General features: G+C 39.0%; 1 protein-coding gene across 1 annotated transcript in view; it reads right to left on the bottom strand.

The window, feature by feature from the left end:
• The window catches only part of lrp8 (low density lipoprotein receptor-related protein 8, apolipoprotein e receptor), a gene marked incomplete at its 3' end in the record, with an annotated part of 171,005 nt that overhangs the window by 56,827 nt on the left and 89,318 nt on the right, over window positions 1-24,860 (bottom strand). Inside the window, exon 4 of the mRNA XM_080033188.1 lies at window positions 6,418-6,546. Coding sequence (XP_079889314.1) covers window positions 6,418-6,546 — 129 coding nt within the window. The remainder of the gene's footprint in view (window positions 1-6,417; window positions 6,547-24,860) is intronic.

The following is a 24,860-nucleotide window of genomic DNA, read 5'->3' on the forward strand; positions in this document are numbered from 1 at the left end:
CCTGCCTTTCTATTTGCGTTTCCCCTTTTCCAACCTACTCAATTAAGTGCTGGAAGTGACTGTGGATGGAATAAGTTCTCACATAGAATGTGTAGAGAGAACAAAACTAAACTCACTGGATACAAGTAAAGCAAAGCAAACAATAATATAGCATGTAAAGAGGCAGCACAACCTCTATAGATAATTTACAGTTACCAAAATGATGCTAACTGAGTAACAAGAAAGATGATATTTTTCAAACTATTCCAAAGGCGTAGCAATAGTTGGGATCTTGAAGTTACCCAACACAGAAAGCTAAATCTTTTTTTGATGTACAGTATATATGAAGTACATGACGTAAGAATTAGCCAACATTTATCATCATATTAACATAAAACCACTGAAAATATTTGTTCTTGAGGATTTTAAATGGCTGCTGTTTATCATGCATTTCCAGTAGACAGAAGGTTAAAGAGGGAGTTACAGTAAGTATGTGCTATTGATCTAATACATGTAACCCTGTCATATGTATTAGCATTTTGCATGGCTCTCCAAGGATCCGAAATAGCCTGGCTGACTGTGATAGCGCTTAGCTGCTGCTACCACCGGGTAACCACACATAGAGTAAAGTATTTGAGAGAGGGAGAGGATTAAATAAGCAGGTAAGAAAAACTCACTGACTGACTGAAAATAAATCCACTTTCTTTCTTTCCCCAGGATGTAATGACACCAAAACAAGCCACATTTAATTATTTTAATTATTATACCGGGGAATTAACTCCCATCGCTCGTGGACAATTTAATTAACACAACCTCTTAATTCCAGCGCTGACACACACACAAACATTTTTTTCGTTTTCTATTAACAGGCGTCTGTAAGGGGGAACATCACCTAATCCAGCGAGTGCCAGTTCTCATTTAAAGGCTGTGTGATCTTATTAGGCTTGTGGAAATGTAAACTTCTCAGTTGATCAACCTTAAGCGATGTGGATCAATCCTGCGCTCACTGAATCAGCAACTTCACAGTCCAATTTGCAGTTTTGGGGAGAAGCTACTTTGACAGCAAAGTTTTTGCAAACTTAGAATGGCTTCAGACTTAGTGGAACTACAGAAACAAAGCTACCCTAGGGAGAAATCTAGTTTGGTTACTTTACTTTACTTTTTTACTTAGTTTTAGTTGGTCAAATTGAAAATGCGACAATGTGAAATGAAATTATCACTAAATATACAGAAAGTCACATAGCCACTGAGTAAACTAAAAGTGCAGATTGGTTCTACAGGTCAAACACCAACCAAAAATGTGATTTGAATAAAATGTGTTAATAAATAACAAATCAACACAAAAAAAAAAACCTTACAAACAATAAACAAACATCTTCATAGGTGAGCTGACAATCCAGCTGCTTGGAAGGCGAATAGCCAGGGGCTCATCAACGGGGGTCGAGCTACAGAAGCAATGCCACAATTCAAATGTATTCCATTCCTTTTATTGCCCAAATGTGTTTGTAGTATGTAGTTACAGTAGTTAACTACACAAAAAATGGAAAAAAAGCTTTCCTACTTCAATCACTATTTATGCTAATATGAATGTAGTTTATTTACATTTACAGTTAACTTCTCCCCAACACTGCCAATCTGCAAATATGAATGTAAAGTTAGAATTCAGTAAACAAAAGAGAGGCCATCTGTCATGCTAGCGTTCCCCTTATTAAGAAAGCAGCGGCTTTAAACTTAAATGAATGCAATTTTATATTAACATAAATTAAAGGCTCTTAAACTTTCTGCAGAGACCTCCTCTAAAATGTAATAAAGAACCTCTCTACAGGGATCCATGTTTTATTCAACGTTTGGATATGCTCAATTAGCAGACCTAATTATCGTTAGCTTTACTCCTAGCGTAGCTGCGCGGGGAGAGAGGGAGAGAGAGAGAGAGAGAGATAGAGAGAGAGAGATGTGGGAATAGAAAGAGGGTGGTATGGAGGATAAAGACCTATTACACTTGACTGTCTGCCTACATTTGTGAGAGTGTCACCTAGTTGTGCTGCGGTATCTCTACATACAATTCTCAATAGCTTGTTTGCTAATTCTGTGTCTGTAGCATCAATAATACAATTGTCAAGGGGGGTGCTCGTGGTGTAGTGGTAAGAGTCCCCCCCCCCCCCCCCCCCCCCGTAGAGGCTCAGTCCTCAGAAGCAGCAGACCACGGGTTCAAATCCGGCCCGTGGTCGTTCTCTGCATGTCATTCTCCTCTCTGACCCATTTCATCTATGTCTCTCCAACCTATACCAAAAGCTTAAAAATGCCAAAATTAGATTTTTTTTCAAACTAAATAAATGTAACAGCAGTAGAATGATTAACTTTTAAGAGTGATGGTCTGACTAATCTTAATGCATCCTCTGTTTTAAAAAATACGCAGCGTACACGGAGTGACACGGTGATTAATGTTTGTTTCTCACTTGAAAACTATTGTGAAGCTTAGAAAAACTTTTTTAATAACAGCTGCCCTTAAAATAAATTAAGAATGCAAACTGACCGTCAATTAATCAAACCACTCAACCACTCAACTTAATTATTATTCAGTATTATTCATTTAAATTAATGGGCAACTGGCACATATTACAACAATGAATGCATTTCTAAAAACTGCCATCACGCAAGTAGACACAAACACACACACACACACACACACACACACACACACTGTGTGGTCTTTGAATTCTAACTTTATGTGTACATTCAGATATAACACAGGTCTCTTTCCATGGATCAAATTAACTTTATATTCACAGCCACCACCTTCAATGATGATAATGATAAATGATAGATCACAAGCTGATCTCTACAGGTTATTAGAACAGCACACACACACACACACACACACACACACACACACACACACACACACACACACACACACACACACACACACACACACACACACACACACACACACACACACACACACACACACACACACACACACACACACACACACACACACACACAGGAAATCAATTATTTTCAAAACCCCCATGAAATATTTCACAGCTTTATTAATAAGCACTTCTCTTGGCATAAGGCATAGGAGCTCCGACAGGTCGGAGAGATGAAAGGCAACAGAAAGCACACGGTGTCTGATGATTGTCCTCGGAGTCAATATGAAGGAATTAAAAGAGAATTCAAAATTGCAATTGTACGTGATAGATAGGCAAGAAAGAGAAAAGATAGGGTCCTTTTGTTCTTATGTATTTATGTGTATACATATATCTATTCCTTTTGTATTCTTAGGATTCTTTCAAATGCTGTTGTTTATTGCGCAGGCTTTCGGTGCTCCATAGCTGTAATGTTGTGGACAATTCAAGGATTTCGTGTCAATGTAATGTTGTATTTAATGAATGCTCATGTCATGTGTCTTAGCTTATTTATCTTTTCTTTTTCTTTTCATGTTTTTTTACTGTGCTGTCAAGAGCCTGACAATTCCATTGCCATTGTCTGCTTGATAACTTAACATAACTTTGAAATTTGAACAAATATTGCGAAAAAACAATTAGAATCAAAGTAGACAAAATTAAAGAAATGGAGACAGACAATGAGTTTTTTTTACCCACAATGTTGCATACCACAGGATGTCTATACACTAAAGGACAACTGAAAGTCAGGTGATAACTGACCTTTTCCAGTGTATAGTAGGCAGCCAGTGTGCTTACAATATAGCCCTGTGACTGGTGAGGTGAAATTCTGATTCACGGTTTGAATGCTAAACATTACAGTAAACATTGAAAATATCTGTGGATGTTTTTGTATATACAGTTGTTATGATTACCATGCCAACCCCAGGGTGTTCAAAGTGATGATATTGCAGAACTCCAGAATAAAGTTAATTACAATTGGGATATCATTTTAATCTAAATTGCCTCTGGAATCAGAAGTTCATAAAATGAGTGTTTGGTTCACTTATTATTTTACACATCTTTGGTTTTGCACATACTGAAGTGACAGATTCAGAGACTTTAACATTATCCAGCATAAAATCTTACATAGTGGTGTGTGTGTGTGTGTGTATGTGGGTGTGTGTGTGTGTGTGTGTGTGTGTGTGTGTGTGTGTGTGTGTGTGTGTGTGTGCATGTGTGTGTGTGTGTGTGTGTGTGTGTATGTGTGTGCGTGTGCGTGTGTGTGTGTGTCCTTAGTTTTGCATGCACTGTGCATCACTTTCAGCATCAGAATGTATGAACTTCACAGTGCAACATTATGGAAACAGAGACATATCTCACTCTCTCTCTCTCTCTCACACACACACACACACACACACACACACACACACACACACACACACACACACCCTTGTAGTTGTATTCTTGCAAGGACTCTCCTCATTCACTATGTCTGTCCTTTACACTACAATAGCTCCTCTGCAAGTACAGGTCACCTCGCCAGAATTACCAAGTTCACTTCAAATACCATCCGTCTTAAGGTCTAAAATTCATACTTGTTCTTACAAAGACTCCCACACACAGATGTTCATACAGAAGTTCAGAAATTGCTTGTGCTTATACATTTAGAGTGTTTTTACTATAACAGCTGGTAAATGAAAATATGAAATGCAATCTAGATTTTTCAAAATACGCTGTGTCTGCACGTGCGTGTGTGTACGCTTGTGTGTGCATGCGTGTCTGCGCGCGTGTGTGTGTGCTTTGCATGTTTAAAAAACCGCTGCCGTACGCCAGATGTTTATAAGAATGAAAATCAATAGCCTTTCACAAGCTTTAAGGCCAGCTGTGAGGACATAGGGGAGATAATGTGATGGGAGTGTGTGTGCATCGACTACATAAAACAGTGAGGGGGTGTTGCAGATGAAGTGTGTGTGTGTGTGTGTGTGTGTGTGTATTTGTACACAAAGCTTCTCTATATGTTTCCTAAGCCTTGTGAATGGGCATTTGAGGCATCACAACACCGACATATGACTGAATGACCGAAAACAACTTGTGTTGTATTTTTGAATGGATATTTAATCAAAATATATTGATTATATCTAGAGGATAATGATTTTATTGACATAGATTTGTGTAAACGTGTAGCAATTTCTTTAGCGCTATCTTATTTTGAGTAAAACAAAGATGCCCATGTGTGCTACTTAACGTCCGCAGAATATTTATGTGTTTGGGATTTTTATGGGCGTTTATGAATGCGACTATAGGCTCTATCTTTATGTGGTTGCATGGCAGGGATGTCCCCAGTTTTACAAGGGGATGACAGGAGCACATAAGATTGGCCACAAATCACCAGCCCTTAAACAACTCCTCACACACACACATACACACACACACCACTTGATGTATATACGCAATAAAATCCTAATCGCTAGTCATTTGTACACTGTGTAGGCGCCACATGCCACCACTATGAAAACACTATTGTGTGCCTCCACGCCTTCTGTAAACTGTGCATGACGGACTTAACATTGTACTTGTTGTCTTAATTTACAAATACAAATATAAAGCCCTACTGTGGGTTTACGACTGTGTTTGCTTTCGTGCGTTCATGGTTTTAAACGTCATCCCATCTGTGTAAACATACGTCAAAGTGGTGTGTATGGGAAACGCCTATAAAGATACATTTGCAAGATATAATATTGGTTTTCCAAACTCTCCCAGTCTGCACAGTGACCTGCTTTTTATACAGTTGAATATCATGGAGAAAAAAAATGCGCCAAAAAACAAGGACACGATTGCAGGGAGGGAAAACAGATCGTGTTTGACATCTCTAGATACATAACACAGAAACAAACGTATTAATAAATGAAGAGATGAAAGATGTTTTACTTTTTTTTGGCAGATATGACATCACGTTACAAGTACTTCTGGCTCCACTTTGGACCACATTTCAACTTTTTAAATATGCAACGACCTAGGTGATAGCCTAACAAGCACAGAAAACTTCTATATGCTTGCTTGCACCCTACTGTGAAAAAAAAAAGTGTAGGTGATATTCTTTGGATCTAAACTTGGGATCCAGCACCCTATAGCGTTTGACAGTGCAACACAGTTTGGATGTATTTGGACTATTCATTTTAACCCACGTGACTGACAGGAAACTAAAGTTCAATTCAAATGAAGCTCAAAATAAATACTTTTATCCTCCCTCCTTCCATGCCACATTTCCACCACCAGCTAGTTTGTGTTCTGTTGTTTTACCTTAGAGTTAGTCAGTTCTGTTTGTTCTGTGATGCCCTGTTTTGTGCTCTGGAGTTCCGTCCTGTTTATGTTGTTTTTTTCATCTCGTTTAATTGTATTTTCTTTTAACTTTAATTTATTTGATAATGTCAGGGAACTGCAGATTTGCCTTTTGGCTATTTCTGGCATTTGTAACCCATGTATGATCATGTGTTTTATTCATTTGCACTGTCCCCTTCTTAAATAAACTGACTTGAGACCAGCTTACCTGCAGCGCACTGGTCCTCGTCCGCTCCGTTCTCACAGTCTCTCTCTCCGTCACATCTCCACGACAGCGAGACACATTTGCTGGTCGCGCCACCACAATCAAACTTCTCTGGTGGACAAGTCTGCCGGCCTGTTGTGAAAGGGAGAGAGAGAGAGAGAGATAGGGAATGTCAAGAACATTTTTAAAGATTTGGGGAGGTTGGAAAGAAATGTATTGAAGAGAATGAGAAGCGAAAGAAGGATGGAACAGGAACACACAGGGAGACAAGACAGGAGAGGAAAAGGGACAGCCAGTCAATGAAACAGTTTGATAACTTAGTTATCTTGTTGCTCAAATCGATTAGACCTCAAAGGCCTGTGATTAAACTAGACACAAAGTGACAGAGGGACAAAGAAGCAAGGGACACTGTCAGGCACAGAACAAAGCAAGACAAATATATACAAGAAACCACACAGACACAGACACACAGATACAGACACGCGCACACACACACACACACACAGGTTGCACACAGACACACAGATACAGACACACACACACACACACACACACACACACACACACACACACAGACCTACAAAAGGAAACAAATCAGGAAAATACACTCAAATCAAGAGCTTAGAGCACTATTTTTTATTTACTCGAAGCTGTGTATTTACTTTGGCTGCAAATCTACTAATTCTGATTCTGATGAATCAATGAATTGATTGATAATTGAATTATACGTCAATTAGTCTTTGAATGACTTAATTGGATTGACTGATGATCTGCACACGCTCACATTTGAAAAGCCGGACAGAGACAATGTTTAGGAGCACTTTATAAATGCACTTTACTCAGATCATAAATTAAGCACTCAATTAAGTCAACTAAACAATGAATCAACTAATCATAAGTCAGCATACAAGAACACACATTTAAAGAAATGTACATTCATGTAAAATACATATACAGTGCTGTGATCATTTTATATTCAATAGAAACAAAGAAAATGTCAGTGTAAATCAGTGAATTCAATGAAAAAAACGAGCGTGATTGTTTGTCACTCAAACACACACACCCACGCACAGGCACAGGCACACACACACACACACACACACACACACACACACACACACACACACACACACACACACACACACATTTTGATTGAGAAAGTGGTCCCTGTTGGTAAAAGCCCATTACAGGAGAAAAGGCCATTGTTCCTACATGTGTAACCCGTGGGGTTGTTACAGGGAGGAAAACATACAGCCGTCCAATACATCACATTTACACAGAGAGAGTCCCCACAGCAAATCCCTGTCCCTTCTGCCTGCAAACCACTCTCTCACCATGCCTCTGTCTCCCTATTCAATCTCTCACACACACACACACACACACACACACACACACACACACACACACACACACACACACACACACACACACACACACACACACACACACACACACACACACACACACACACACACACACACACACACACACACACACACACACACACACACACACACACACACACACACACACACACACACACACACACACACACACACACACACACACACACACACACACACACACACACACACACACACCACACACACACAAACAAACAAAGACCAAAGGGGGTCCCAGATTACATTACAGCGCTGTGTCAAACTCCACTCTATAAATTATACATATCTGACCAGCAGAATGCTTGTTGGCCAGCCTGAGTGTTTTTGAGTGTGTGTGTTGCAGCCACACATTCACAAATCAATAGTACCTAAAGGATTCACCCATTTCATTTTGATTCTCTATTATATTCATCTCAAATGTTCTTCCTCTCATATTAATATTTTGAACATCACTGAACAAGTCGCTGCCATTCAAACATTGCCCCTCGTGAAGGGCTGCTGGTTTGCTGTTTGGCAGGATTTTTCTGCGTTGCCAGGTTCTACACTTTTTGTATTTTATTTTTCTACAGAACCGGGCATGGCTTGATGTTTGAATCCCTCCTTTTGCTGATGTTGACCTTTTGAAAACCCACCACCCACCAATTCCCCTGCCAATATGTAACTATTGAATATGAGGCTCTTGTGTGCGCCGCTATTCAGCAAGTGTCTCCCCTAAATTAGGTTTCCCCTGCCATGGCCTTTAAAGAACGAAAGCCTCCTTCAAAAACCCCCTTTAAACAGATTGAACTATAGAGCACCACAACAGCACAGTAAGGAGCTGCTCTTCTGGTTAATACGACGCTGTGAATATGATACATGCTGTATGTGTGTGTGTGTGTGTGTGTGTGTAGGTGTTTGTGTGTGAGGGAGCCAGTGAATTGTCCGACATCTGGCCAACTGTTCAATCAATTTGTGTCAATTGTGTGTGTCTTACTTTATACAGTTTGTGTGACAGTTGCTACTGTCGGGGAGACTTTTTCACTCTTATACACACACACACTTACAAAGGTTCAGTCGGCTAAATGATTGACAGCTGGGTTGAAAGGATACAATTTGTCTGACTGACTATTTCAGGCAGTTGCAGTTGAAAAGATCAGCTACCAATCACATGTCTGAATACAGAATACATACCGTTGACATAACGCTTATGGCAAAATCAATTCAATTAATTTTTATTCGGAGAGCAATAATGGTTTCTCAATATAAAAAAAGGACTATTCCAACTCCCTTATATTATATGTTCAAGTGATAATTTGCAGCTGTTAAAATGTCTGTTCAATAGCCTTTTATTGGCTTTTGATATACCATAATAGTGGTTCTACTCATACATTCATGCAGTCTCTTTTTTCTCCATTCGTTGCCTCAGTCAGCCATAGTATTGCAGAGGCCATTCACAGAGGAAATTGGTGTGTGTGTGTGTGCAAATTAAGAGATGTGTTTTTCACATTGCCTGCGGAGGCAAGAGTAGTTTGTTTGGAATAAACAGAAGTGGTATACATGAGAGGTAATTAGCTTAATCAACAACAGTGTCTGCACAAAGAAAAACATGGAAACTAAAGAGAGAAATACCAATGTGTCTGCACTACTAGATCACAAAAACTCATTGACAAATCTAATTTAACCGCCCCCTGCAATGAATAAAATAATAGCACTAGAAGGTTATTAAAATGTGCTGCGAATAACTTTGAAATATTTCTGAAACAGTCTTAGTTTTCTTCGGATGCCCATATATTACATGTAACAGCAAACGAGACCATCAGTGCAAATAATTATATTTTTATATAGTTTGTATTAATGCCTTTTTCATGGGTAAGCTCACCCAGGAACAACAGCTGGCATATTATACACACTAATGCTTGGTGTGTTTTTTCCTTGCACCCCCCTTTGGACTAAAGTTAAGTCTAAAGGGGGTGCAATAATAAACACACACCGAAAGTTCCTCGGAGCACCTTCAACCACCACGGAAATATAAAATACGTACAACTAGATAGTTATTAAAATCATACAGAGGATAATCAAATAAAGTGATTTTTTAACAAGGTTGTTTCTGACTTTGCCAGTGCAGCCGCCAGCCGGTGATGGTGTTGATAAAGAAGTTGCAGTCAATACGCGTCCCAGAAGTTTTGAAAGTCAGTCCTCGGATGTGTCCTCTGTCTTTGTTCCCGTCCGACTAAATGTTGACAAGTGTATCCAGCGGCACTGAGGGCCATTGATGGACTTATCGACAGTGGGCAGGACACACACACACACACACACACGCACACACACACACACACACACACACACACACACACACACACACACACACACACATTCCTGCAGAAATATTGCAGACTGCGATAATATTCCAGGCCAAGGTCAATATAGTAAGAAACTCTACTCTGCAAAATAATGGATGGGTTGCATCTTTTAAAAGGATATAGATAAAACATGCAAAAATGATGGTGCATTGTTGTAAACATGTAATGTATATGCTATAAACATACATGCAATCCCATCATACTACTTCATTATTTAGGATATTCTGTCTCTTGATATATTTTTAACAGTGTTTTAGAGTCTACTTTACAGTATATGTTTTTATATGTATTTACCTGTTGAGTACTTTTCTGATGTTTGCACTGATAAGACAGCATCCAATTTTGTTGTACAATGACAATAAAGACTATTCTATTATATTCTATTCTATGTTCCAGAAGCGATTTCCCACTCACAACACATACACAACTACAATTCATTTCTTCCTCAGCTGCCAGTCCTAGCCGTTTAACTGAATTTCGTATTCTTTCAACTCTGTTGTTGTTGTTGAATATTTCATGAGCTAACAAAACTCCCGAGGCACATAGACAAACACTGGGGCTGTTAGCCGCCATGCTAACTATGCTCTAGCCAAAGGCCTTGCTACTAAGTAACATCTGAAGGAATCAATGCCAGCCATGCTCCAGTGAAGCTGCTTGGTGGCAACACATTAAGAGATGGTAGGCTAGACACGGCAGTTCTCAGGTGGGTGTATATGCATTACCGAACAGCGAGTTCACAGTAAGGGCGTGCGGTCAGGGAAATGTACCTAAGTTACATCAAGGTAAAGCATAACAAGAGATAAACAAAACATGATTGGCCAGATGACCCGGTCAGACCTATTCCTTCAACTTTCATTTCTGTGAGATATAGAGAAATACATACATCCTTCTGCCCATTTAACTTTATATTATAGTTTTTTGTTTCCTTTCCTGAACTACTGTAATCTGGTCTGGGCAGCATCATATCACAACCATCTCAAAAAATTATGTATTATTCAGAAGCGATTTTTAAGATTCATCTCACATTCAAACAGATATGCTCCGTCAGCACCACTTTTTATTAATTTTTATATATTTCCAATTCACAAATTGAATATCTATCTCATATGTTTATTCATTCACAAGTTTATTTACAGAAACCAAGATCTCCCGGAAAGCTTTCAGACTTTGTTTACTTATTCATTTAACGTACATTCACATCGCACTAGACAGAGCACCAATAACAACTTATCTTTACCCTTTTCCCGCACATCACATCATCAATTTAGTATATATTATAGAGGCCCGGCTTTATGGAATGTCTTACCTCCCCTTTTAAGATCCATATCATCCCACTCACTCTTTAAAAAGCAGCTTAAAAAACATCTTATCTTTTTGTGAATCTTCTAATAACCTCCTGTCTTCTCCTTTGTTTTTTTCTTTTTCTTTTTCTTTCTAATTTTTTCATTATCTTTGACATGTATTTATCAAAAAAAAAATTTCCATCTATTTTTGATTATTTTGAGTATTTATGTACCTTGTCTCCTTAATTTCTAGAGTTTATTTGTTAGCCTGAATATGATTTCATTGTGATTATTGATAGGGGTGGAACTCTGTACAAGCCCATTGGGCTTCGTTCCCTCCTTGCACCATTAATTGTTAATGTGTGCTAAATAAATAAACTAAACTAAACTAAACATATGAACAGAATGGATTCAGCCCAGTGCTGTTTTATTCATTCTGTAACCAGCTCATAGATTTATTTATCCCAGTCTTCCTGGGTAAGCAGTGTTTTTTCTTGTCAGCATGTTGGACTTATTTTCTCAGTGTGACACCATAGTATAACATGGTAGGGTAAACAAAATATGTTTTTTATGCAATAACAGTCAGTTTTTAGTCAGATGGCTTTTTCCTTTTTTTCTTTTTTTTGAGAAAGAAACTCTTTGCTTCAAAATAAGTCTTATTCCTTTTTTTTCCTCCCAGTATTTTTTGTAAACCCTGCAGAGGATTGTAAATAGGTTTGTGCTGGTCCTCAGGTCAAAAAAACTAATTTGGTACACAAGGGAAGATTCAGTCCACAACCAGAATAGTACATAGTTGTTATTCACCTCACACGGTTTTGCCTAAGTGTCTATTATAAGCAGGGTATAGGGCCAGAGCAAGGCGCTGTATGCTAATGCACTTTTGATTAACTACCTTCTTAATTTCCCTTTACAAGGAGGGAGGGGATCGGAGAATTGTGCTGTGGCAACATGTCTGCTCTGCTTGCCTATAGCATCAAAGCTAGCTAGCTTCTCAGGTAAATGAATCAGACGGGATGTAGGTAATTCATTTATAATGTAGGTGTGTGTATAACTCCTGAAGGTATTTTAAGTAGTTTTTCAGCCACTGTCCATCTGTTACAGTGAGACAGCACAACAACTCAAAGGCACATGGCAAGGGCTCTGGCTATCCAAGTTCAATACTTTTTGGGAACCGACCCAAAATGTCTCGATACCGATCGAGTATTGAAAAAATGTCTTGTCGTTCAATGTCAGTGAGCCAATAAGGAAGCAGCATGCTTGATGTGCCAAGATCTAAAAGTGCTGGTGATGAGCTTTGTGGAGATCCAGTGACTCAGGTGGATAGGGCATTTGTGGTCATCTGAAGGCAGTTACTACAATTGCAGCTTAGTAAAGAAAATATGTATTATTGATATTTTGTAAAAAATGCCAAAGAGCCGAAAAATAAAACATACCATAATGTGAAATAACAATTTTTACCATCATGTGTAATGCCATATTGTTAAAACTGATTTCATAAAATTGGTTTTGAAAACAAATTTTGTTCAGGAACCGGTATTCAAGTCAAGGTATCAGTATATATATGAATACATTTTTCAACGGTCACCCCAATAAGCTTATGTGATAATGCAGCATACAGTATGTTGCATGGGGAGGAATGGACGTTTACTGATGATTTTCCCTGTACCGGCACTAAAGATTATACTCTTGAATAGCATGAATTTTAAATAGTTTAAAATAAATACACTGATTTGATTTCCCCTGTTCCCTCAGACAGCAGAGCGCTGATTGATTGAAGCACCACGCTCTAACATGTTTTTATGCAAACCCCTAAAAAAATACTTCTCATCACATCTGTGGATTATGAATGCCCGAATACTCTGTACTGCTTTGAATATCAATTGGCTCCACATATCTCCATATGGCTCCATATCAAAACGGCATAACAAATCAAAGGCAGTTGTAGCTTCATAAAAAAATATAGATACATAATCCTTTTTAGCAGGTACCATGTCGAAAAACGTATTGTCCCATTTATTTACAATCAACTTGGGAGAAATATATACACTATCTTTATAGCAGTACACAACATAACCATAATCGAGAACCATAAATGACCAATGATAAGGGGTGTGATTGTGTATGAAGTAAGTGAGTACGGGAACAATAAACGTATTCCTTGCATGTGTTTTTCGGCACATCATCAATTAGGTCTCAAACTAAACGCGGGTCTGTATAACAGCTGATCATCTGTGAAATAGGATAATTAAACTCAAGTTCCCAGCCATGAGGTTGCATCATAAATGGGTGATTGCCTGCTTGAGAACAGTAAACTTTTATGACTGGGCCACTCTGCAGTAAAGACACTGGCCAAGACAACTCAGAGAATCAATACACACAGCCGTGTACCACCGTGGAGACTCATTCTGCTTATATAGGGACCAGATAAAATGTCACCCTTTTTAGCTTCACACCGTTTAATATACTGTATGTCAAGCCACGAACATTAACGTCGGTCGCAAACTCACCGTTTTATGTCTAACCTCAGTTACCTTGGTAAAAAGGACTATTTAACCGCAAACTGCCAATGGCTGGATACTATAGGCACTGGCTTAAAAATGGAATTGTTGTTGTTTATCATGATTTGTCCTACTGTGTTTCGTTGTTTCTTGTATTTCTTTATGAAATGTGATGTTTTTTGTTTGTTTATTTTTTAACTTGTATGTTGTTATGATGCATTCTTGGCCAGGACTCCATTGAAAAAATATATTGTAAATCCCAATGGGAATATTTCTGGTTAAATAAAGGTTAATAGAAATTCTAAAAAAAACAAATGCACCTGGATTTATGGACAATGAATGAAAAATGGAAAAAAATATATACAATAGATGAAGATGGAATAAGGCATTACAGGAACACTAAAATAGAGTGACATGTACGGATGTGGGGGATGTGGGGTCACATATCGGTCACAGAACGGAGCACATCAATGCAGGGATTGGCTGGGACCAAGCCAATTAAGGGGATATACTGCGGAGACACACTCGGAGAGGGAGACACACAGACATAGAGGTACTGGGTTGGAATCACATCAAATTGAGGCTGTTTGTGACCTGAGGGCCTGTAAAACTACAGCAACAATAGACTTGGTGTACTCACTTCTCTTTAAAATCCCTTCAAAATATGCACGGAAAAACAGAAAACCATACAGTATAAAACCAAAATGATGTGCTGCAAATCTCCCTTCAGTTACGCTATAATCCACTTAGATATGTCACATTTTAGCAACGCAGAGATTTGGAGAAGTAAAGTCTGTAATAAATATATTGTTCTAATTTAGGTGTCTGCAACTTCATTCAAATAAGTGGAAGGCTGGTGAGAGGTGCATACTTAATCTATTTCAGGAATTGCACTGCATTAGGTATGAAAGAAATGCTTTTTTCTTTCCTATTTCTTCTTTAGATTTGTAACCTTAATAAAAGGAAAGAGAGAAGAGACTGGAAAAGACAAAGGACGGGAGCCAGGGGAGCCTTAAGCTCACAGAGAGCACGTATATACATCAATGATTCATACAGGAACACTGATGTATGGATCAGCCAATTATTTGGCTTGTAAGGACTTTGCAAGTCTAATGGTTTTATCGGCTTTAGTCGGCCGTTTCATCACGGTGACACCGTGTAACCTCGTCCCAAGCGGTTGTCTTATTAAAGCCGTGCTATGGTTATGGTGGTTTGTGAGTGAGTGTGTGTGTGTGTGTGTGTGTGTGTGTGTGTGTGTGTATATATAATGTACCTCCCCAGGGTTGAAACTCGAAAAAGCGATCATTTGAAAAAAGCGGTTTCCTTCGGTTAATTTTATTATCCTTGCCATTAACTGTATATTTCATTCTAGCTTAACTTCTGGTCAGGCAATAGAAGTTTTATATTCACATTAGAGCTGTAATGATGTGTTGATTAAACACTTAGTCAATCATCAGAAACACATTGTCAACCATTTGTATAGCCGATAGCTGATTAATCTTGTTTTTCATGTCATAAAACGCCAAATATTCTCTGGTTTGAGCTTCTCAGCTGAGGGGATTTTTTGCTGAACTTTTTCATGTTTTTCAGTGTTCTAAAACTCTTTGGGTGATGGGCTTTTTGAGTGAACAAAATAGTCCACTTAAATGCCCCGTTGGACTCCAGAGGGTTGTAATGGTACCTTTTTCATTATTTGCTGACATTTCAGAGACTAAAATATTAATTACACAAAATTCTGCAGCTTTATTGACAATCAAAATCAATAAGATGCAGCCCAACCCAGCCTCAACAAATCTGTGAGTGTGTGTGTGTGTGTGTGTGTGTATGTGTGTGTACAGCATGTGTACGTGTATGTGTGTGTTTGTTTGTGTGTGTGTAATCATCTCCTGTACACTAGGCCTAATTAGTGTATGCATGAGTGAAAGTGGGTATGTGTTGGCATATGTATGTACTGTTAGCGTAAAGAGGGTTCCATATATTTGCGTATGCATGACCGAGTGTGTGCGTATGGTTGTTTGTAAGCATTGGTACATTATACATGTGTTAACGCATGTGTGTGTGTATTTTGCATATGCTCACACTGCATACTGAGAACTAGAGCGTGATGCTTAATGGCCATGGGGAAAGAGGATGGCCTATGGAACAAGAGTGGACTGACAAGAGTCAGCGGTTGATACAATGTTTAAAATGTTAAAGAATATGGCAAACAGCGTAAGTTCAGTGACTCCATTTCTGTTGAGTGAATGTTCTCAGTTGCACTAGAAGATAGATGGTACATGAAACGGGCATCATCAAAATGTCAATTTTTTAAAGGCGCAATGTGTAGAATATACTGGCATTGTTTCAGAACAATTTGGTAGAAATGGAATATAAAAACCATAAGTATGTTTCAATGAGCGTATAATCACTTGAAAATAAAATGTGTTTATTTTATTACCTTAGAATGAGCATTTTATATATACATAGGAGCGGGCTACCCTACTTGGAGTCCAACATTACTACTACAGTAGCTTACAATGGACAAACTTGATGATCATATGCATTTTTATAGTGGGTGTGCTGGGGGAATGCACTTGTTCAAAGATGAAGAAAAAGTACAAGAATAGAATAAATAGTTAAATACATCTTCTCCTCATCACTTGTTAATGCTGAAGAACTTGAGGCAGTGGTGGATGATGTCATCTTTAGTAATTAGCTTCTTGTCCTTGAAGGCCACTGTAGCTTCTGTTTAAACTTCAAAGACAATGGATGCAATAGCAGTGTCCCTTTCACACATTTTTATTTGGACCTTTTGACTCAGTTGGTTGACCACTTGACGATAGAGGTAAATGACGGGGTTTTTTTTTAACTTGGGAATCCAAGGCCAACAACGCCATACATCTTGCCTTGGATGTTGCCATAGCGCCAACATCCCCCTCTTGTCCTTCAGATGTGAAATCCAATTTGCTGAAAGGGCGTATGTGGTTAATATCAGATTACATTTTAAATTAAGGTTAGTGTTGATTAGTGGCTTTTCATTGGAACACTGATCTCCTATTATGTAGCTCTGATGTGGGGAGCACACGGCACGGGGAAGGATCAAAGTCACGGGAGAGAAAAAAAAAAGAAAAAGAGAAAGAATGAACGGTAGCTATGGAAAAACTACGGGGACATTGGCAAACACAATATGCAGAAGCAGGTCCTTGTAGGTCTTGTGTTCCATCAATCTTTATCACATCTTCTTAATTCTGATGTACCACTTTTTCCATCTGAGTTGGATATACAATATTTTTCTGCGATATTTCACTTTTTGGCTGTTTCTGGGATGTCCACTCCCAAAGCTTGTTATGGCCGACATTAACACCATAACACTGTTCATGTAACTGAATAATTTTTTTTTTATGTGCCTCTCGGCTGCTACAATTTGTTTTTCCCCAAAGGACTTAGGCAGACGCTGCTGCAAAGTTAAACTGCAGTGGCTTCTCTTTCTCTCTTTCTCTTTCTCTCTCTCTGTGGAGTGGACTGGGGACTTGTTAAGTGTGGAACCATTAGCCCGGTCTAGACTGTGGGTCTGTCAGTGCCGTCTGGGAGGGGGGGGGAATACAACGCGACACCAGTAAGGCTCTTATAGGAAATTGCCACTTTTCTTCCAACAGGGCCCTCTTAAAGGTTGTTTAGTAGGCGACACCGTGGGCATTAAAACATCCCACCGGTGGCCACACTGCCACAACACAAACTAATGAGAGAATGCCGGAGAAAAGTGGACGACAACAGGAGCGAGAGTTTGGGCCGAACTTCTTATTTCCTCTGAGGCAGTTGATTCAGACACTGGGATGTTTAGATTGAAACAGACAGACACATTTTGGGGAGCTTGCTTGACTTGTAAAGGAATTCTGAATAGACATCACTCATATTATAAAGACAGCCCTTTCAAAACTCATTGTTATTTAATGATGGCTTCGATCAAATTAAAATATTTGAGTTTAGTGGCGTTAAAATAACATCACCAACTTTGATATAGTTTGGTAAAAAAGTTGCCTACAATTTGAGTTGTAGTCCAATCCGTATGGAAAGCAGCTATTTATCTCTCAGCACCTGTTAACTTATGTTGGACCATAATTTAGTTTACTGGCAACTTTTATATGTTCGTCATAGCTGCATCTTCCTCCCTTCCCTACTCTGCCTGAATTTTGATTTGACTCATCTTACACTGCACCTGTTCTTATGACCATCTGCTGCCTTTTTAACGCCGCCTTCTTGACTTAGCCAACAGTAGTGGATCCGTTTGACGAACTAATTATTTTTTCTCATTGCAAACTGTGAACCAGCTTTTTGACCCAACACAGATCACACCTGCTCTGTATCCCGAGTCTGCTTTTTGGAGACCACATCTGTGATTCACTGTAATAGCTCAAGGCTTCCTTACAAGGGATTTGAGGGGAAGACAATACTGAAATGAAGAGCCCGAAGAATAGCTCTCACGACCCTCATTCCTGGAATAAGCTGTGAGAATATATGATGTTGGCTAAGCATTTTACAGTCTTTTCAATCAGTGTCTGAAAACATTGCTGTTCAACCTGGCCTTTTAAAAAACCTATACAGCTATATTTATATGTAATGTATGTAACTTTTTGTTGTTGTACATGTCTATTTTATATTTTTAAATGTCTTACTTATGTATGTTTTTATATTTTTGTACATTTTATATATATTGTTTTTAGTTTTTTCTAATTGTAGCTAAATGTATTAGGTTTCTGTTTGTTTTTGCATTCATCTCTTCTTGTTTTTACACTATCAAGCCCTTTAAATTGCATCGGTGTATGAATTGTGCTTTACAAATAAAAAGCCTTCCCCTGCATTTTTTTTTCAGCCCATCTTGGCTAAAACCATAATTGCTAACAACACATGATTAAACTGTATTTGTTATTATGCACAGGGTCTTTACACCTATGACCACAAACACTAGCAAAAAGCAATCCCCATCTGACCGCTCCCAGCTCCGCACGTCACCCTCCGAGAGCAACAACATATTGACCAGCGATCAATGGTAACCAGCCGAGAGCAAGGGGTCACTAATTGAACGGAAGAAATGGAATTGACCAAAGAAAAATCACATGGCAGTTGTTGCTGCGTCGGTGGTTTTCTTTGTTTGATCGCTACAGTGTAAACAAGGAGGCACGTTTGCTGTAAAAAAGCTGTTTCAACTATACACACACAACCACAACACAAGAGCCCAAATGTTCTCTGACTGTCAGCAATTAAAGATTTAACAGATAAAGCTGGATCTTGGTTTCCCCAATACCTCATTAATTCAACAGCATGCTAGTCAAATCAATGTTCAATAGAATTTGAACTTGATCAGTAAATAATTAACATTTCAGCTATTAGGGGCTCTTATAAGTTGTGTCTTTGAAAAAAAAAAAAATTGTTTATGTCCCAGGAACAAGGGTACTACATTAATAGTTTTCACATCTTACAATGCTGTACAAATCTCTATTTAGAGTACCTGCTGCAACTGGTTCATTAAACATACTGTGCCAATGAAACTCTGGGATTTTTCATGTGTGTAACCTAGGGGAGTTATATCGATAATGACTACTTACAGGTTTCTCATAAATTGCTTATTTCTCAGGGGGGGATTCGTAGCATTAGGTTACTGGGCGTTGTTATTGTAGAATCGTACAGCAGTTGAAACGCACTGTGATTTTGGATGTCTAAGGTATTTCTCGTGTTGTGTGTGCCGCGGTTGGCTGGCTACTTCTGTATCTTCCTTAAGGGATCAATACACTTTAACTTATTGCTGACATAAATCAAGGTAAAGACAGTTGTGGTTAATGAGATGCCACGAGATACAGCAAGATAAGCAGAACAATGCACACGAACGAGTCAGGGCCCAAGATGATGGGCGCGGAATATGAGGAGAGAGAGAGAGAGAGAGAGAGAGAGGCTGACAGAGAGAGGCTGACAGAGAGAGGGATATGACCTTTAAAGTTTTTCTTTTTTATGGCGACTTCTAAGGTGACATTAAAACTCAGTGTCTCAGTATGTTGAAAAAGTAATGAGTCAAAAGCAAACACACACACACACACACACACACACACACTATCCGTCTACTAACAAGAAGAATCATGAACACCACCACTGTAGACCGTTATTATAAAGAACACTGACAGCACACATTGTTTGTTCAAATGCGTAAAACTAACTATGGTTACTTGCATTCAGGTGACTGAACTCTCGCACATGCAATACAAAAACCAAGCTTACATAGGAGCAGGTGGAACTGATGACAGCACGGAAGGAGAGAGGGGGAGGGAGGTGAAAGTCCATTGTATAACTTTAGTTGATTAAATTAATTAATTCTACACAAATCGCGTGTCGGGATCCTGTTCACGCTGGCTGTCTTTATTTCTCGACAGTGACCCGTTCACTATACATTATCCCTTACATTAAGCCCAGGGTATGAACCAGCTGAATAATATGTACGTTCATTCTTGTATTAGTGTGCATACTAAATTACATGAAAAGGTATCACTGCCTTAATATATATATTATGTATACACACTTCTGTAATTCAAATTCAGAGTGAGCTGCACTGCGATCTAATTACCCCCATTAAACAAAATATGAAGCAGTCAGACTAATGGTCAAGCCAATCACAAAATAAGTTACTCCTGAACTTACTTTCAAAGAGAAAACCTTAAGGCTATTACCTTGATTCTGAACATATGTCTGTCTTATACATTGACCTAATGATTGCATTTAAACAGAGTTAAAGGGTTGAGCACTGCAGGCCGACGAACTGTTGGACCATTTGATCATTTTGACGGTTTGAAACTCACCAAACTATCTGATGGATAAAAAGAAAGTGGAAAGTGAATGATCGAAACAAAGGAAGGTCGATATGTGTGTGTGTGTGTGTGTGTGTGTGTGTGTGTGTGTGTGTGTGTGTGTGTGTGTGTGTGTGTCTGTTGGATATTGCAGCAAGTGAGTGAAATTCAGCTCAGGGCAACAGAGGCTTTCCATTAAAAGAAACACGTAGCGAGAGACTTGAGACAAATTAGACTACTCTGACTCTGAAGTAGCAGATCAAAGTGACCTCTGAAATGGTCACACACACACACACACACACACACACACACACACACACACACACACACACACACACACACACACACACACACACACACACACACACACACACACACACACACACACACACACACACACACACACACACACACACACACACACACACACACACACACACACACACACACACACACACACACACACACACACACACACACACACACACACACCCACCCACAGAAATGTGTCACTGATTTTTTTTGTCAGTTTGAATGTGTTTATATTAGCCTACTAGGTGCGTCTCTTGATGGCGGGGTCACTGCCTTTCTACTTGATTGATTGAGCTGCACAGGTAAGGGAAGATGGAGACAGATTGAGAGAAAGAGAGAGAAAATGAGAGAGAGAGAGACAGAGAAAAAGAGAGAGGTGGAGAGAGATAGAGAGAGACAGAGAGACAGGTGGGAAGAGGTGGAGAGAGAGAGGGCGAGCCACCTGGGAAATTACGCCTGGCGCTGACACCGCCTCAAGCATGAAATTGAACAATGCAACTCACTGGATCCTTCCCGTTCATATTCCAAAATAATTAACTAGCTCAACCCCTTTGGCCCCCCGTGCTATAATACGGGGTCCTGCCTATATACTCTGCAGACACAGACAAGGAAACAACCCACCTCAGTACACAGGAGCAGGTGGAACTGATGACAGCAGGAACAGAGAGAGAGATGGAGGGGAAGGAGGAAGGTACGAGGGCATGTGTAAAGGGTAGTTGTCTCTACAGGACAAATGGCTTTACTGTGGTTTTAGACTGATATCATGGGCCAGTGCTTGATTCATTTAAGAATATTATATCCTCCGATACCTAAGGACCAACAGTTGGCTTATAAACCAAAGTGGTGGACTGCGAATAAAGATGTTGCAATAACTGTTTGACTCTAGGGCTATAGCAGGAGCCTTCCGTAAGCTGTCTTTCCATCCACTTTAATATCTACGCTGTAGTTTTTTTTTCTCCTGAGAAGTAGCTTCGATTACCTTGTGAAAACGAAATGAAAGGAGTGAGTTGAGCGGCTGGATATGAGCTCTATAAATCAAGGTTACAGTAAGTGGGAGAGAAGTCCTGCTGTGATGAAAGGCTGAGCCCAGACAGTTTGTGTCTGTATAGATGAATGGCTTTCATTAGACCCAATGCAATAAGTAGCAAAGTTTTCAAAATCGTGGCACTTTTAATGTCCTTCTAATGTACTATGTATTCAAGAGATCAGCAAAAAAGTAAACATAAACTAAACATTCATAAGCATATGCATTTATTAAGGTGTAACACTATATTTGATCCCTCGTTTGTCTATGTTTTATATTATTAGAAGAATATTTTTTTTTCAGAAGGTGGAGGTGTTGTGTTCAGGCAATTCAATTAAAAACTGATTTTTGAGAGAGCCCATTTGTCCCTTTTATCTTTTTGAATGAATGCAAATTGAACCGCTTTCAAGTCATAATAGCAGATACAAATGGAATAGTAAGATATGTCTCAATATGCTCCTCTACTGTGATGTGTATACTTGACTTTCAAAGATCAAAAAGTATTAGTATCTAATTTGTATTGGTCTTTCAACCCACCTTAATGTTTCACAATGAGTTTGCATTGTGAAATCCTTTTTGTCAGCGTGCCTCTGAGTATGGGAAAGACTCAGGGGGCATTACAAAATAAGCTTGTAATGATTAGATTTCTTACTTTGATGATACATCATGTTAGGAATAGACAATATCATCCCAAGTAATACAAAACGCTTAAGAACAATCCTACTATTTTCGAAGCATCACTTGGAAACATCTGTCCAGTGTGTGGCTCTGTGTGGTTTTGCCTATAGCGTCTGATGTTGCAATTCAATAACCTTTATCTACACAGAAACACATGGGTGGCGAGAAGGGCTCGGTCTAATCCCTGGAGTGCAGATATGCAGCAGAATGGCCCAAGGAGTGCGTGCACACATAACGATGGAGTTTTAAAATGACGCAGGAGACGGTCTGTCTGAGCAGTTCCTCTAATCAGCACTGATTGTCACACGGCAGGATCTGGCCCATGCCACTCACAGTAAGCAGATGCAGACTTTGTCATGTCTAGACTCCAGAGAATCAGAGCTTGTGAGGATTCTACATGGATTAAGAACACGGACAGCCAACATAATCATATGGTGTATATTTGAAATTGTTAAAATTAACAGAATAAACATAGGTAGACAATGATGAGTCTTCAAGTGTGAGTCATTTTTGGGGATTTAAGTTATCAGGTAAAATGTATCTATCTATCTATCTATCTATCTATCTATCTATCTATCTATCTATCTATCTATCTATCTATCTATGAGAGTTAAACTGTGCGAATAAAAAATGTAATATTAGATTGGAAATTTGAATTTCTCTGGAAAAAAAAGGAGAAAATAAAATGGCATAGTGCAACAACTGTCGCAAGTGTGAACATGATAAATCTAGCAAATCACATCCATGCAGTCTGCAGTTAGATGTTGGCTTGTTCTTACCAATACATTACTGTCATCTATTTAGTAATTTAGCGATTGAATGCAACTTTTAATACTTCAAATGAGGCCGGCACAGCTACTATAACTGATGAAGTGTGCACTGGACATCAGTACAGAACACTGTGTGCGGACATGAGCACTCTCTCATACATCAACCACCACTCATCAGAATGAGCTTTCTCTACGGAATCCCCTACAGGCCCAGATTCATTTTCAAATGTGTAATTACAGACCGCTCCTCAGCAGCGCGCGCGTGTGTGTGTGTGTGTGTGTGTGTGTGAGGTTTTCAGAGGCGTCATTGGAGGTCCATAGTTAATCAGCAGTCGACCACAGGTCTCGGGGATCAGCCCATCGATTCCCTCCCAGGGAAATCAATTCAATCAAAGACACTACTCCAACTGAACTGGGATCAGAAAGCGGAGGACATACTGCCAGACAGAGCCAGAGGATAGAGAAGAGGATGTGATACAAGATGCTAGGCTGGTAGAGAGAGATTCAGAGGGTGTTAAGGACATGGTAAAAACCCTGCCTCTGTACACAGTAAATTTTGAAGTGTTAAAATAACACTAAAAGAGTTAAATTTAACACTATTTCCGAGTGTATTTGGTCCCACTCAGAATTGGAGTTAAATTAACTCTTTTCAAAGTGTTAAAATTTTAGAGTTAAATTAACTCAAAATAGAGTTAAAAATACACTGTATAGTGTTATTTAAAGCTTTATAGAGTACTTTCTACACCCCATTTTTAACTACCGAAATTGACACCAACACTAGGAGGCATTCTACTCCAGCTGTTGTTATATTAACTCAGATAGAGTTAATGGAGTTTGACACTGCATATTTAACACTGGGGAATTTACTGTGTAGAACATGTTTTTTCATATTGCTTGACTTGAAAAAGTTATTGCACATACTCCCTGCGTTCCAAATTGCATATCTTACTTTTTTCTATTCTGCATACTATATCCGACCATACAAATAATCTGGTTAGTATATGCAGTAGGCACACAATTAGGACATACTTTTACTTATTTATTTCATCATAACATTGCACCTTGATCTTGCCTCTCGCCAATATATATGTTGCATCCCTGCTTGTTTTCATATGGAGGCTCTGTCAATGTGTATACACAGTATACACATTGTATGTGTATACATACTAAATAGCAGAAAGTACGGCTATTGGAACGCAGGATATATGTTCTGATGAAAGCGTACAACTGCTAAAGCATGCACACAAACACACAGACAGACAGACACAGACAGATAAACACACACACACACACACACACACACACACACACACACACACAGCTGTGAGGA

Source organism: Ammodytes marinus, assembly GCF_949987685.1.
Source record: "Ammodytes marinus genome assembly, chromosome: 8".
In the NCBI taxonomy this organism is placed as follows: Eukaryota; Metazoa; Chordata; class Actinopteri; order Uranoscopiformes; family Ammodytidae; genus Ammodytes; species Ammodytes marinus.